This window comes from Gopherus flavomarginatus, chromosome 12, assembly GCF_025201925.1.
Source record: "Gopherus flavomarginatus isolate rGopFla2 chromosome 12, rGopFla2.mat.asm, whole genome shotgun sequence".
Lineage (NCBI taxonomy): Eukaryota > Metazoa > Chordata > Testudines > Testudinidae > Gopherus > Gopherus flavomarginatus.
In genome coordinates, this window is record NC_066628.1 from 49,727,414 (window position 1) to 49,742,062 (window position 14,649).

At 65.2% G+C, this 14,649-nt stretch overlaps 1 protein-coding gene across 2 annotated transcripts; it reads right to left on the bottom strand.

Annotated features, from left to right (window-relative positions):
• Positions 1-4,829: 4,829 nt before the first annotated feature.
• On the bottom strand, positions 4,830-10,709 carry FSCN2 (fascin actin-bundling protein 2, retinal). Of its 2 annotated transcripts, none has more exons than XM_050921077.1 (5): positions 9,887-10,709; positions 6,293-6,449; positions 5,777-5,898; positions 5,306-5,473; positions 4,830-5,225 (listed from the first exon to the last, which is right to left on the bottom strand). In XM_050921077.1, the coding sequence occupies exons 1-5, from the start codon at positions 10,707-10,709 to the stop codon at positions 5,020-5,022; spliced, it is 1,476 nt and encodes a 491-aa protein (XP_050777034.1). In that variant the 3' UTR covers positions 4,830-5,019. The 2 variants fall into 2 exon arrangements, with proteins under 2 accessions (XP_050777034.1, XP_050777033.1); XM_050921076.1 differs by having other exon boundaries at positions 5,306-5,556; positions 5,773-5,898.
• Positions 10,710-14,649: the final 3,940 nt, after the last annotated feature.

Sequence of the window (14,649 nt, forward strand, 5' to 3'; positions counted from 1 at the left end):
AGAACCCTGGTGTCTGGGTGCCTGGCCCTGTGCACTAACCTGCTCAATTAGCACCCCCCAAAGAAAGAGCTTAATTCTTGTTCCTTGGCCACGGCCGTGAACACCTGCCCTGGGCACCAGCATTCCAGGCTGGGCTCTGCCCTGCCAGGGGATTGTTTTGCATACAGATGTTGGCCGGGTGCAAACCCCTGCTGTCTCCTCCTTGCCATGAGGGCCCCCGTACCTGACGTGCTAGCCAGGGCCCCACAGAGTCACAAGCCAGGCCCCTGCCTTGGCAGCTGATTGGATGGTTTGGCCAGCGGTGGTCAGTGGAGTTGTGAGCACTTCCAAGCAATGCCAGCCAGGGGCTAGGCAGCTGGACTGCGGCTGGGTTGGCAGCAGGGGGAGTGCTGGCACTGTGTGACTTGGCCACTCCTCCCCAGAGTGATTTCCGTGCAGCTGGCCCAGCTCGCTGGGGCCTATAGGATGCCTATGAGCCCCTGCACTCACACTCCCCACGGGCTGGCCCTCCGCAGCCCTCTTGCGCTGGTGCTGTGAGCCACATCGCAGCACGGGGCAGGGGGCCCTGCAGTCTCAGCGGGGCCTGGGATGTAACTGTGTCCCCCTTCCCGCTGCTGTCTGATCCCACCCTCGGCGGAGCTGAGTAGCCGCCCCCTCTGCTGGAGCTGGGAGGATCCAGCCAGGTGCAGACAGAGCCCCTCCGTAGGATTTCCATGCTGATCTGGCATGGTGCTGGGCAGGGCCTGCCCAGGGAGAGGACCACGTGGGGTCACATGCTCTTGTTTCAGTGGTGTTTCTCTCTGCTCTGCCTGGGGCTGGGAGATGCCAGGTGAGGCCTGGCCCAGTGTGAGGAGTCCTCACACTGCACACTCCCAGGGCTGCACTGGGAGCAGGTCCTTTGTGCCCCCTGTCCCTGTGGTGCTCCCAGTGCCAGGCGCAGGGGGGCTTCTGGCTCACCTGGCTCTAGGCCCCCTCCCCGGTCCTGGATACTGCTGCCCAGGCATCTGAGCAGCCCAGCCTGCCCCAGCCCTCAGTGCTCGGTCCTGGTGGCTTAGCCCTGTGGGGTGCAGCTCAGCCTGGGCCTCCTGGTGCTCCCCCTGCATCACTGCCCCTCAGGCCTGACAGTGAGGGGCACTGGCAGAGCTGGGTGGGGGGAGCCCGGGGCTGGGATTGCCGAGGGGCTGCGGGTCGGGAGTGCGGGGCACCGGTAGAGCTGGGTGGGGGGAGCCCAGGGCTGGGATTGCCGAGGGGCTGCGGGTCGGGAGTGCGGGGCACCGGTAGAGCTGGGTGGGGGGAGCCCAGGGCTGGGATTGCTGAGGGGCTGCGGGTCGGGAGTGCAGGGCACCGGTAGAGCTGGGTGGGGGGAGCCCAGGGCTGGGATTGCCGGGGGTCTCTGGCTTTGGTGTCTCTGCAGGGCTGGGCACTCCCAGGGGTACCCCCCTGTCGGGGCTGCTGTTGATTTTCTGTCCAGCCCCTGGGGCTGAGAGGGGCAGCGCAGCCGTGGGCGGGCTGCTAATGGTGCTGCAATGAGGTGATGGGGTCGCCGGGGGCCCCTGCCATGGGCCCCAGCGAGCTGGGCCAGCTGCCAGCCAGGAGTGCTTGAGCAAACAGCATCCCTGGGGGTGAGGGGGCCCCTAGCGCTGGGCTGAGGCAGGACCAGCTCCTGCAGCGTTGGGCGGGGGGGGGGCTGCCCAGCTGCTTTTCCCGCCCCCACACCCCCCCCCCCCCGGCCTCGGGCGCTGCGGGGTTAATGGGGCGGGCCCAGCAGCTGCAGTGCGCTCGACCCCCACTAGAGGGCGGCAGAGCTACGCTCACCGGCACCCAGCCCCCCCCGTGCAGGATCGTTAACCCCTGCAGTGCCGCAGGGCCCCGGCTAGAGCTGGGTGGCTGCTGCAGTGAACCCAGCAGGGTGCTCTGAGCATCTCAGCAGGGTCGGGGGCAGACCCAGACTCTCCTCCTCAGGCACGGCCCCTGACCACTGAGCTACTGGAGAATCTCCCTCAGCTGGCTTCCGTGCAGGGGCTATGACACAGAGCTGAGCAGTTCCCGTCCCCCGCCAGAGGGAGGCCCCAAACCCCCTGGCCCAAGGGCAGCTAGGGGAGATTCTTTGAGGACTGCCTGAGCCCTGCCCCCTGGGCTGCCTGTCGGGGCATGGGCCTGCCAGCGCCCAAGGCCCCTTGCCCCCCACACCAGGGAGCCACAGGAGGCTCAGCCCAGCTGCTGCGGTCTCCAGTACCCCCAGCAGGGAGCAGAGTGCTCAGAGACGGGGACCCTCCCGCTCCAGGCCAGGGGGAGATGGTGCAGGCTGGGGGCAGGAAGCAGGGGATGGGGGTCAGGACTCCTGCGGTCTGTTCTGACCTGACCCAGCTCCCCCCATCCCCAGCTCTGCCAGTGCCCCTCAATCCCAACCCGCAGCCCTGGCTAGGCCCTGGGCCACGGCTGCTCTCCGAGTCCCACCCAACTCACTTCACTTGTGACCTTTGGGATCTGGCTGGGTAGGCAAATACACTAACCCTGGGGCACTATGGGCCTTGCCCTGTATTCCCCCCCCCCAACTTCCTCACACATCTCCCTCCCCTTGCATGCATCCCTCCCTCCTCCTGCCCCCTCCTGCTCTCCCCACGCATCCCCTACCTACCCCCACCTCCATCTTGCGCTCCCCACGCTTCCCCTCCCTCCCCTCACCCCAGTCCTGCGCTCCCCACGCTTCCCCTCGCCCCCGTCCTGCGCTCCCCACGCTTCCCCTCCCTCCCCTCACCCCCGTCCTGCGCTCCCCACGCTTCCCCTCACCCCCGTCCTGCGCTCCCCACGCTTCCCCTCACCCCCGTCCTGCGCTCCCCACGCTTCCCCTCCCTCCCCCACCCCGTCCTGCGCTCCCCACGCTTCCCCTCCCTCCCCCACCCTCGTCCTGCGCTCCCCACGCTTCCCCTCCCTCCCCCACCCTCGTCCTGCGCTCCCCACGCTTCCCCTCCCTCCCCCACCCTCGTCCTGCGCTCCCCACGCTTCCCCTCACCCCCATCCTGCGCTCCCCACACTTCCCCTCCCTCCCCTCATCCCCGTCCTGCGCTCCCCACGCTTCCCCTCACCCCCATCCTGCGCTCCCCATGCTTCCCCTCCCTCCCCTCATCCCCGTCCTGCGCTCCCCACGCTTCCCCTGCCTCCCCCACCCCCTCCTGCGCTCCCCACGCTTCCCCTCCCTCCCCTCATCCCCGTCCTGCGTTCCCCACGCATCCCCTCCCTCCTCCCACCCCGTCCTGGCTCGGTGTGAAGTTGGCTTTGGCCACCCCAGGGGAAGGGGGGGGGCTTTGTTTGTGGAAGGTCCCCCCCCCCACTGGTCTTCCTGCCATTTCCCTCTGACCCCCTCACTTCTGCCTGCTGTTTCCACACATCCCTTATCCCAGCCAGCTGCCAGGAAGCGGGGGGGCACCAGCTGGGCTTCCAGTGCACTGGGCCTGCTGCTCCTCATCTGCCCCCATAAGCCCTGCCCTGGTGACAGCTCAGAGACCCAGCCCCGATGCAGGCTTGGGAGCAGCCAGGGGTGCAGGGTGTTGGGGGGGAGCCCAGGACTGGATTAGCAGGGGGTCCTGGCACAGCTGGGGGGGCTAGCAGGGGGCACTAGCTTGACCTGCTGGGGGAGCTGCTCCAGTTGACACATCCCCCTAGGGCTGCAGCCGCTCCCCTGCTCTTCACTTAGCAGGTGAAATGCTGAGTCCCCCCCTACCCAGGAGGGGCAGTGCCCCCCCCCACCTGGGCTTGCCCCACGCAGGGACTCCAAGAGCCCTGTTCTGACCAGACCCCATTCCTTGGGGCCAGCTGAGTGAGGGGGTGGGCTGGGGAACAGCACTGGTGGCACCTGGCCAAGCCCGCACTGCTCTCCAAACCCAGGGCCCCGGCTGGGCACTGAGGCCCCTGCATTTCCAGCCCCCCGGCGCCAGCCTCAAGCTTTGGCTCACAGCAACTGCGGCTCCAAGCGGGGCCCAGGGCAGGATCCCTTCTGCCTGATCCTGCAGGAAGCCTGCTGCCTGTCGGCTTCCCCAGTGCGGCCCCGGCCCTGTGTGGGGCACCATAGCCCAGCGCCCGGGCCACACGCTGCCAGGGGCCTCCCAATGTCATCCTGGCCTGAGCCTGCTAAGCCAGCAAGGTGCAGCCACCTCTGGGCTGGAGCGACCATTCCTGGCCCCTGGGCAGAGAGTGCGCGCAGCCCTGGCAGCGGGTGGGGTGGGCAGGACATGCCTGGTGTGGCCAGTTCCCAGCAGCTGCATAGCTGGGATTCCTCGGGCAGGGTTAACTCTGCCCACGTGCCCAGGGAGACGCCAGCTGCCTGCACCCAGAGGCTGGGACTGGGCCCCCTCCGTCTCTGGGCTCCACTCCCCCACCACCACCCCCCACAGCCCCTCATTCCTCCCTGCAGCCCTTCCTGCTCCCCCACCCGCTCCAGCCCCCTTCCCTCTGCAGCCCCCGTCCCCCTTCCCTCGCTCTCCAGGCTTCGCTGGTAAATGTGCAGAATCTGCTGCTCAGGGCTGGGGGAGCAGGGGCCCCAGGCCGAGGGGCTGAGCGAGTGGCAGGGCGGTGCCTTGGGGGCCTGGTGGCAGCCCGCCCAGCTGTGCTGCTGTGGCTCACAGCCCTGGCACGGGCGGGGCCCCTTGTCCGAGGATGGGGTCTGCCAGCCTGGTGCCAGGGGCTCGGCGGGGCGCTGCTGGTGAAGGAAGACGAGCGACCCTCCCGGTGTGCAACTCAACTGGATTTTAATGAGCTCAGTGGGGGGGGGGCCGAGGGGACAGGCATGGGGGGTCAAGGACAGCACTAACACCAGGCATCTACCATGTCAACCTCTTGCAAGCCCACAAGCCCCTCCCAGCCAGTCCACCCCCACCCGGCTGCCCAGCGGGGGGGAGGGGCATGCCCCCTTGTGCCCCTCCCTGCCGCGCAGCAGGTGAGAGTCCAGCAGGGGTCGCTGGGCGTGTGCCAGGCAGCTGGCACGGGCCCTAGGGGTCTATGCACTAGGGGTGGGGGGCGGGATCAGTACTCCCAGAGTGTGGCGCGGGGCAGGGAGTCGGCGTCGGCGCGCAGGGTGCCGGCTGGGTCCCCGCGCAGGTATTTCCCATTCTTTCCCCGGATGGCCACGCGCCCGCGCTCCCGGAACTCGAAGAAGAAATCCTCAGACATCTCCCCGTCGCTGCAGATGGCACCGCTGCTGGCGACGTACCAGAACTTGCCGCTGAGGCCTGGGGAGAGAGCAGAGGGGGCGGGTGAGGGCAGGGCCCTGCCAGGCTGCGCCCACCCCCCCGCCCGGCCTGGCACTCACCCCGGATGTGGTAGGCCCCGTCGCTGAAGAGCAGCTGGAAGACGTCGTAGGTGGCCCGGTTGGCATCCAGCAGGTTGGAGCCGCGGTGGCAGCAGACGAAGCCGTGGTCACCCCGCAGCACCAGGATGGGCCGGTTAATCAGCTTGAGGACGAACTCCTCGTCTTCCCCTGGGGAGCACGGCAGGGCTGTGGGCAGCGGGTCGTGGGGCAGCCCTGCCCAGTGGGGCCACAGCCACCCCTTCTGCCAGGGCCTGGGCACCAGGCACCCCCTGCTCACCCAGTAACCCTGCCCCTTGACAGCTAGGGGGACGTCAGCCTCCGTTGGGGGTGCAGCGGAGCTCGCTGGCACAGGGTGGGCGTCGCAGCTGCAAACCCCTCTCACCCACCGGCCCCCAGCAACGCTGCCCTCAGCCTGGCCCTGTAGGCGCTGAGTCCTGGGCTCCTGCATCCCCTGGCTGCAGCAGGACTTACCAACAGAGTCGCTAACTGCGGCCAGCTGCCCGTTCTTCTTGGCGCAGATGTACTTGCCGTTGCTGGCCTTGAGGGCCACCCGCCGGCCACGCCACTCCATGTCGAACATGCTGTTGGCGGCACTGGGGGAGCAAGCAAGACAGCCCGAGTCAGAGACGGGCTCTGGAAGGGGCAGTTTGGGCAGGGCAGGGGGCACCTGCAGCGGCTGATCTCCTTGGTGCTCAGTGCCTGGCAAGCCCAGCAGACTGGCCCAGGCAGGTACCTGCCAGGAGGTGCCTGCACCTGCCCCCAGCACAGTGCTCCAGCAGCCAGCAACCCCAGTGACTTTAACAGCCTGGTCACAGCTCCCATGATGCATGCTCAGCCCCTAGGGCTGGCCCCAGACCTGATTTGCCCTTTGTCCTGCTGGTGCCCCTGCCCCCTGGTGCCCTTGCTGTGGCTCCAGGGCTGGCCAGCTGAGCGCTGCAGGCTGGCCGAGCGTGCCGGGGGAGCGAGCAGGATGGCGTACATACTCACACGCTGGTGGCAGTGACCTGGATGCCCCCGTGGGACACCAGGGTCCAGGAGCTGCCCACGTTGGAGTGGAAGATGCACTTCTTGGTCTCTCTGTCAATTTGCATCTGGAAAGTCTCATGAGTCATCTCCTCGTCCTGGTTGGCTGAGACATTGACACCTGCAGGGAACGAGGAGGCCGCAGGGCATGGGGCAAGGCTGGGGGTCAGGACTGAGGGACACTGGCAGAGCTGGGGGGAGGCAGAGCCGAGGGCTGGTCTAGCAGGGGCTGCGGTTAGGATTAATAGAGAACAAGGATGTGGCTTTATGGCCCATCCCCTGCTCACATGGATGCACGGCCCTGTCTCCCCCAGGTCTCACTGGTGTTGTGTAGCTGCTTAGGCCAGAGGGGCACTGGGGAGCCCCCCAGCATCCCTGCATGGCACCTGCCAGGAGCCAGCGTTGCCAGCCCCTGCCGTCAGGGCGTGCACCCGGGTGAGCAGAGCATGGCTGACCGCTCGGGTCACGGAGCCCTAATTCCCTGTGTCACAGCCCCGGCCATGCCCTGCTCACCCCCTTTTCCACTGGGTGAGCCACTGAGCTGCGGGTGCCCCCCGCCCAGCAAATCCTCCCAAACAATCGGCACTAATTGGGCTCGTTAACCTGATTGCTGCTGTTTCCATCTGCTTAGCAATTGAGAACCACAACCCCCCTATTTATAACAGCCCTCAGCGTCACCCGCACATAAGCTGCTTGGGCCGCACGCAGCAACACTGTTAGCTCGCTGGCTGCATGGGGCAGCCCCACCGCCCCTCACTGCCCCAAACCCGGGCGCTCCACAGGGTGCCTATCAGCCCCCCTGCCTGTGCCCAAAAGAGCCACCACTCAGCCTGCAGCCAGGGGGTTGTGGGCCCTGCCCCCAGGAGGTGTTTGCAGTTTGCAGGGGGCACAGGGCGTGCTGGCAATGGCTGGCTGCTGCACTCTGGGAGATTGCTGGGTCTCCCCCCACCAGTGTCCTGAATTTGGTGGGTCTCCCTCCAGCACCAGCTTTTCATCCCACACACAACGTCACCGCCAGGCCGTGCAGCATGGCTGGCAGGAGGGGCTCAGGGAGACCCATGGTCTCCCAACCACCCCCATGTGTACACATGCACACCCAGACCCAGGCTCACACACACACATGCACACAGATATCCCATGTGCACACACACTCATGTGCACGCACACATAGATTCTGACACCCCCAGATCCACACACAGACTTTCTCTCACACAGACTCACGTGTACACACACTACACAACCTATGCACACACCCCCAGACTCCTCTTCTCACACACACCTTTGCAGCACTCCCTCCCCAAACCCCGTGGTGCGCAGGCCGGGTTGTGGGGCCAGGTTACTATGGCAATGGAGCAGCGAGCAAAGCGCCGCCCGCACGCGCCCCTTGGCGGAGGGAGCGTCACCCGCTGCCACCTGTTCCCCGTCGGGCCCATATGGCCCAGGCTGACTCACCGGGCAGGGAGAGGAGGTGGCTCAGTGCCAAGGGAGGCAGGCGCTGGGCAGCCCCTGCCCCTCTGGGTCTCCTCTGCTGGCGGGGAGGGAGGGGCAGGAGGGGCAGCCCCCCAATTGGGTATGGCCTCCCATGGCCCCCAGGGCCGCTGTGGGGGGATCAGGCCTTGGTTCGGAGACCGGGGGCCTGTCCCATGTTGCCCCCCCTCCCCCAAGCTCCCTTGAATTCTGCCAGGGCTGGACCGGAGCCATGACTGCCATGGGGGAGCCAGCCCATGTCCCAGATACACTTGCTTTGACCCCCATGCCCGCTAAACAGCGGGAACCTCCGCATCATCGTTCACCTCCATGGGCCACACTGCCCCAAAGAAGGCCCCTGCTCCCCCCGGCAGGGGAAGGGGGGGCAACACCTAGCTCCACGGCACCCTGGTGCATGTTCTCCAGCTCCACAACACGTGAGCTTCACCCCAACACGCAGCTGGGCCCTGGAGACACCGGCCCTCCTGGGATGGACACTGTCAGCCGTCGCCACTGGTCAAAGTGTATGTGGAAATCTGCTATCTGGTGGGCTTTTCTCACTCGCACGCAGAGCCTGCTTTGTTAGTGTAGGGTTGCACACTAACGCCAGGCTGTGCACCCCCATTTGTTAGTGTAGGGTTGCACACTAACACTGGGCTGTGCACCCGTTTGTTAGTGTAGGGTTGCACACTAGCCTGGGGCCTGTGCACCCCCCTTTGTTAGTGTAGGGTTGCGCACTAGCACTGGGCTGTGCATCCGTGTGTTAGTGTAGGGTTGCACACAAGCCTGGCAGGACGGAGGCAAAAGGCCTGCAGTGGCCTCCAGCCGGCACTAACTTGGAAGAGTGCAACCCACGTTGACATGGGGCAGCCGGCAACCCAGGGCTGGGCAGCGGGCACTGCTTGCTGCAGCTCCAGGGCAGCTCCTGGAGGAGAAGGGACCACCTTGGGGGCCGCCTTTGATACCCTTTTGGCTTGCCAGGGCTGGGCTCTGGGAAGGCCCGCAGGTGCTGTGCAGAGAGAAAAGTCTCCCACTTCGCCAAAGACGCTGCCCCCGGAAATGCCTGTCGCTGGTCCCAGGCCCTGCAGTAACAACAGCAGCTGCAGCAGTGAGGATTGCAGGCATGGGGCTGCGGTGGACAGAAAGTGATTGTCAGCAGGACCCCTGGAAAGGACAGTCTGCACCTGGCCAGGTGCATTGGGCCTGGCTCTAGCGCCTGAACGCAAACAGGGCTGGAGAAGGACTATGAGCTGATGTGGGCTCCGGGACAGCAGGCTGCTGATTAAGACGGGTCACTGCCCCTGGGGCCGCTCCGCAGGCCGTGCCACGGACGAGGGGATTATTAGCTACCAGGATACCAGGCAAAAGGACCTGCTGGGCTGTTGCTGCGTGGGAGGAGAGAACCCCACATTCCCCGGGGCTGATGGGCTTCAGGTGCAGCAGGGAGCTGGCTGGTCACTACCTGGTGGCCCAGGGATGTGGTTTATTGAAGAACCAACTGGTGTGGCCCACCCCACCGTACGGTGTGGGTGCCAGCCAGAGGGGCTGCTCGTGACCAGGGAGACAGCAGGAGAGCCCCTCTCAGCACAGACGGCTCCGGTGCCAAGGCCACTAAGAAGCACAACTGGAGAAAGGGTGAGTGTCAGTCCCCGTCCCCCGCCAGCCAGGCCCACAGCAGGACCACCTGGGAATCTGACCCAGGGGGGCTGGGCCCGAGCGTGGGCTGACAGTGAGTGGGGCGTGCCCCCACTCCAGACAGAGAGGGAGCCCGGGAAGGGGTGGGGAGTGCACTTGAAATGCCACAGCGAAAGCGGGGGGAAAGGAGCCAGGAGAGCCTTGACCAGGCAGCCCCGGACCCACAGGAGCCCAGAGGGCCCGCCCCGGAGCCCCCAGCAGGTCCCTCCAAGCTGGCTTGGCTGAAGAGCCATTACAACAGGCAGAGTGGCACCCAGGAAACACAGGTTCTAGGTGCTGAGGTGTATGGGGGCAGGACACCCTCCCACCCCATAGATCATAAACACAGACTCTGCTGGCATCTCTAGAGGGGAGCTGCCCATGGGGAGGGAAGGGGGCAAAGGGGGGGGCACTTACCTTGCCGGATGGAGACATATCGGCCATTGGACGCCAGGAAAACCACTTGTGGGTGGCTCTCCTCCAGATCAAAGAGTTCGTCCTTGCCCGGCTTGGAGCTCCTCCCGGCCTTCAGGGTGCCCGTGGGCCCTATGGGCGCCAGGTACTTCCCGTTGCAGTCCTTGAAAGCCACCTTCCCTGCCTTGAACTCCAGGGTGTAGCCGGTGCGCGGGCTGGGCTCCGGCACCAGCGCACCGTCGTTCTGCAGGTAGCGGTTGTCGCAGGCCCGCAGGCAGTACCGCTGGTTCTGGAAGGTGAGGGTGATGAGCGCGTCCACGCCCCAGGGGATATTGCTGTCGGTGGAGATCTCATCCTCCAGGGCGCTCAGGTGCGCGTACCGCCTACGACTGATGCTCAGCAGGTTGGCCTGCGGGTGGATGGCCAGGTGGACGGTCCACAGCTCTGCCTCAGTGACAGCCTGGGCGAAGCAGGACAGCCTGTCTTCCGAGCCCCCGAAGAAGCGCTTGTAGGGCTGAGACTGCAGGGCCCAGCGCCCGTCTGACTGGGTGACAATAGCAAAGCGCCCGTCTCTGCCCGGCTTCTCGGCTTCACACGACACCTTCCCGTCCTTGTCAGTGGCCAGGTACCTGCCCAGGTGGCTTCTCAGGAAGACCACGGAGCTGTCGGCCTCGTCCTGCTCCAGGGTCCATATCTGCTTCCTCTTCAGGCTGGGCGCCGAGGCGTTGACCTTGTAGCCAAAGCTCTCGGCCGTCAGGTAGCGGCTCTGGAAGTTGATCAAGCCAAACTGGATCTTCAGGACCTGGTGGATACCGTTGGTTGGCATCTTCTGTCGGTTCCTGGGGAGTGGGGCGTGAGCCGAGGTTCTCCCAGCTCTGCTGAGGACACTGGTGGGTGTGTGCTCACACACTCACTCCCACACGCAGCTGGCCCCAGGCAGACCTGGATTAGAGCGAAGTGCCTCAGTCCAAGCCACACTGACGTGCCGCTGCCCCAGTTCCTGGTCCCTCTCCGCCGGGTGCAGTCTCTCTTGCGTTCATCTAACCTGCAGCCTGGAATGCCAACCTCGTCTGGGTGTCTGGCCCCACAGCCAGCAGCACCGGCACCCCCTGCGCGGCCGCTCCGGCTGACCTCTCCTGCTCCGGCGTGCCGGGGGTGCAGACCAGGAAACGCCCGGGCTGAGGCGCTGCGGCCGGCGTTAGAGAGGCCCAGCTAAGATTACGGAGCTCACCTGGATTTCAATGGGCTCAGTTGCGGGGTTTGCGTGAGCACAAGCAAGGGGGTTGACGCGGGAGACAATGGGCCTTTGATGGAGCCTCTGCTCCGGTGTTCAGCTCCGCTGGGCCGGCCTCACAGGCTGTTCCGCTGGGGCTGGGGCCGCGGCTGGTGTCTGAGTTCCTGACCCCTCCGCGGACGGTGAGCTCTGCCCCCGGCTGCCGGTTCTGCCTCCTTCTTCTGAGCCACCAAGCCTCAGGTGGAAAACTTGGGCAGCAACCCGATCCGCCCCTGCCGGGGCCGCGCTGCCTTCCCGTGGGCACCCGGCTAGGGTTACGGGCGTCTCTGACTCGGCAGGAGGTCACCCCAGCAGCAGGCTGGCCCAGCCGCTAAGCTCCTTAACAATTAGCCCGGCCCTTTGATTAGTTTAAACCGTTTATCCCCCTTTGGGCCTCTGGCCTCCATCTGTCCTGCACCCCCTGCTGCTCCAAATCCTCCCCCAGCCCAGGCAGCCCCCAAGATGCTCTGTGGCCGAGTTGTGAGTGCAGGGGAACAGCCTCACAAATAGCTCCACCTGGCATGGGGCAGCTAGTACCTCGGGGGGCAGTCACCCCCGTCTGGGGCCCTGGGAGCAGGTGGCCTGTGGGAGTTTGCAAGGGGACATAGCAGGGGTGCAAACGGCCAGGGCCAGCGTGGCTGCCATCCCTGGGCAGGGGGAGGGCCCGTCTCTGAGGCCCTAGGGTGTGAGCCCAGCCGGGCCATTGCCCCCATCTGGCAGCCAGGCAGAGCTGGCGGGGGGCAGAGCTGTAACAAGGGCCAGGCAAAGCAGAGGGGCGCAGCTCTACCGCGATCGGCAGCGCTTCGGTGGCAGCTCTGCCACCACCACTTCGGTGGCTCTGACTCCCTCTTGGAGGGAAGGACCTGCCGTCGAATTGCTGCCGCCGCTTCATTCATTCTTTGGCGGCAATTCAGCGGCGGGTCCTTTTCTCCGGAGGGACTCAGGGACCCGCCGCCGGCCGAAGAGCCTGGAGCCGGCCCTTGCCTCAGGCGCAAAAATTCCTTGTTAATGCTCTGGCGGGGGGTGGCGGGGTGGAGAAGAGCAGCCAAAGGGGCCTCGGCCTGCAATGAGGAAAGAGCCGGGGGGAGAGAAGGGGGGTGGATGGGGTGGCAGGCAGCAGGGTCTGAGTGGGGAGGAGGGTGGCCCATGGGAGCATGGGATGAAGCCAAGCCAGGGGGCCTGTGCTCCAGCCTGGCCTGGCTGTCCCCAGCCCTCTGGTGTCGCTCCCCCAGGCTCTGTGGGTGCGAGTCCCGGCTGGCGCACGCAGTGGGGTTTGGATGGGCTGGGGCTGCTCGGCCCCCTGCGCAGGGTAAGCGCTGACCACAGAGGCAGGGCCAGAGCATCTCGGCAGGGAAGTGCTGGCAGTCCCGTGGGTGGGGGCGTTGGGAGCTGGGCTGGCTGTGTGGGGGTCGGCTCTGCCTGACCCATGGCCACGCTGGCTGCTCGGGGGTAAGCCCTTGTCCCACTGGATTCAGAGAGAGGCTCCAACAGGATCGGGGGTGGCCTGGCCCTGAGAGGGGGCCCAAAGCAATGGGTGTCAGGGCACCTGGGACTGAGCCTGCAGCTGTGCCAGGGGGTCCCATGGGCTCCTCCTCAATGGGGTACAGGCCCCATGGGGGGCACTGTTACTACTGCAGGGGTCCTGCAGCCCAGGGGTCCTTCGTATGTCTTGGGGTGTCCTGTGTGTCAGGTGACATGCACTCCCCAGCTCCTTGGCTCCCCCTCGGCTTCCCCCCGGCCCCTCGCCTAGCTCCCCGAGGCGCCCACAGCGAGAGAAGGAGATTGAGAGAAATCAGACACATCAGGAGTCAAACGTGCCAGCCCACCCTGCGGTTTCCTGTTACCTTCTCGCGTTGCCTCCTGGGGGGCCGCTGGTGGGGGACAAAGCGCTGCCCAGGGCTCCAGTACACACTCATCTCTCCCTCCACGAAGGCCTGTCATGCCAGCTCTGCCCCTCCAGAGTCCCTCTCTGCCTTGGCAGTGCGGGGGAGCAGAAGCAGAAGTAGGTGCCAGCCCCTCGCCCACATTTCATGCCAGCCTGCACACCTTCTGCTCGCTATTCCCAAGTCCCACCCGGTGTGGTGAGGGTCTCTGGGCTAATGGGGCTGCTGATGTGAATCCTGACCTACAAAGGGATCTGAACACACCGGGCTCCTGCCTTTGGGTTGCTTCTTTCTGATGGGCAAAGAGGCCTGAAAAATGTGTGTGTTGGGGGGGCAGAGGTCCCCTAGAAATATCAGGGCCACCCGCGATGCCCATCTCTGCTCCAGCTGGGGCCTGTCAGCTGGCTGGCTTGCAGGGCACGTGCTAGTGGTTGACGGAGGGCTACTTCTTTCACTTTCCAAACTGTGCAGGAGTGACACAAAATGCTAAGAGATGGGGCCAGCTGGATGCAGGCGCTCAGTGCTCAGCCACTGGCCCAGGCCACGTCCCCCCGCTCTCTGGTTCTCCAGAGGGTCTCCCACTCCAGCCGGGAGCTGAGCTAGGCAGAGGAGGAAGTGTCTTAATAACCAAAATCCTCTGCCAGTGGAAATCATAATGCCGGGGCCCAAGCCGGAAGGCTGCAGATCCCCCCATTGGGCCTAGGTCTTTAGGAGAGCACTGGGCATGACAGGCTGATGCCACTCCCCCTGAGCGCCAGCCAGGTCAGCTGGGCTTGTCCTGCTGGCATAACGCTGCGTGTCTCGGCCCGTCGTGGGTGGGTGGGAGGCAGAGCTTGGGGCAGGTGCTGGGGGCCACATTCAGGGCAATGGTTTGGAGTTCAGCTGTGCGTCCCAGGAGCACCCTAGAGGTTTGGAAGCATGACCTAGTGGTTAAAGCTCCTGGCTAAGTATGGTGGGCTCTGGGTTCTAATCCTGCCTCTGCTGCTGATTTGCTGGGTGATTTTAGGCAAGTCCCTTCCCTGCTCTGTGCCTCAGTTTCCCCATCTATACAATGGGCATAAGGGTCCCACCCCACCCCAGGCTGGTGTCACAAGACTTAAATCAAATCCACCACTGCACTCAGGGAAGAGGTGATACGAAACCAAGTGGGTATGCATCCTTCTATGATTCCCTGCTTCCCTCCTGGCTGGACCCCCGCAGCGCTCAGCATCTCCTGGCACAGAGTGTGAGATGCTCGGCTGCTCCCAGCATCACTCCCATGAGACCACACCTCCACTTACCAGCCCACAAAGAGTTTGGGGCTGGGTTTCATGCAAGGGCTCAGACGCACTGGATCTCCCAGCCCAAGGAACCAGGCTGGGCAGCATGAGTGGCCATGGAGGCTAGCAGACAGGGCACTGGGGTGGGACTCAGAAAACCTGGTTCTATTGCCAGCTCTGCCACCAAGCTGCTGGGAGATCTTGGGCAAGTCGCTGCACTGCTCCATGCCTCAGTTTCCCCTCCCACCCATCTCTGTTGTGATTTTATCTCTTTGGGGCAGGGTATTTCTATTACTGTGAGTTTTGTGCAGCTCTGAGCACAATGGGCCCTGATCCTGGCCAGGACCTCCA

Coding starts and splice junctions, on each gene's coding strand:
- FSCN2 (XM_050921076.1), bottom strand. CDS start 10,709: ATGCCAACCAACGGTATCCACCAGGTCCTGAAGATCCAGTTTGGCTTG. Junction 6,450..9,886: donor ATATGTCTCCATCCGGCAAG/GTAAGTGCCCCC, acceptor CGTTCCCTGCAG/GTGTCAATGTCTCAGCCAAC. Junction 5,899..6,292: donor CAGGTCACTGCCACCAGCGT/GTGAGTATGTAC, acceptor TTGCTCCCCCAG/TGCCGCCAACAGCATGTTCG.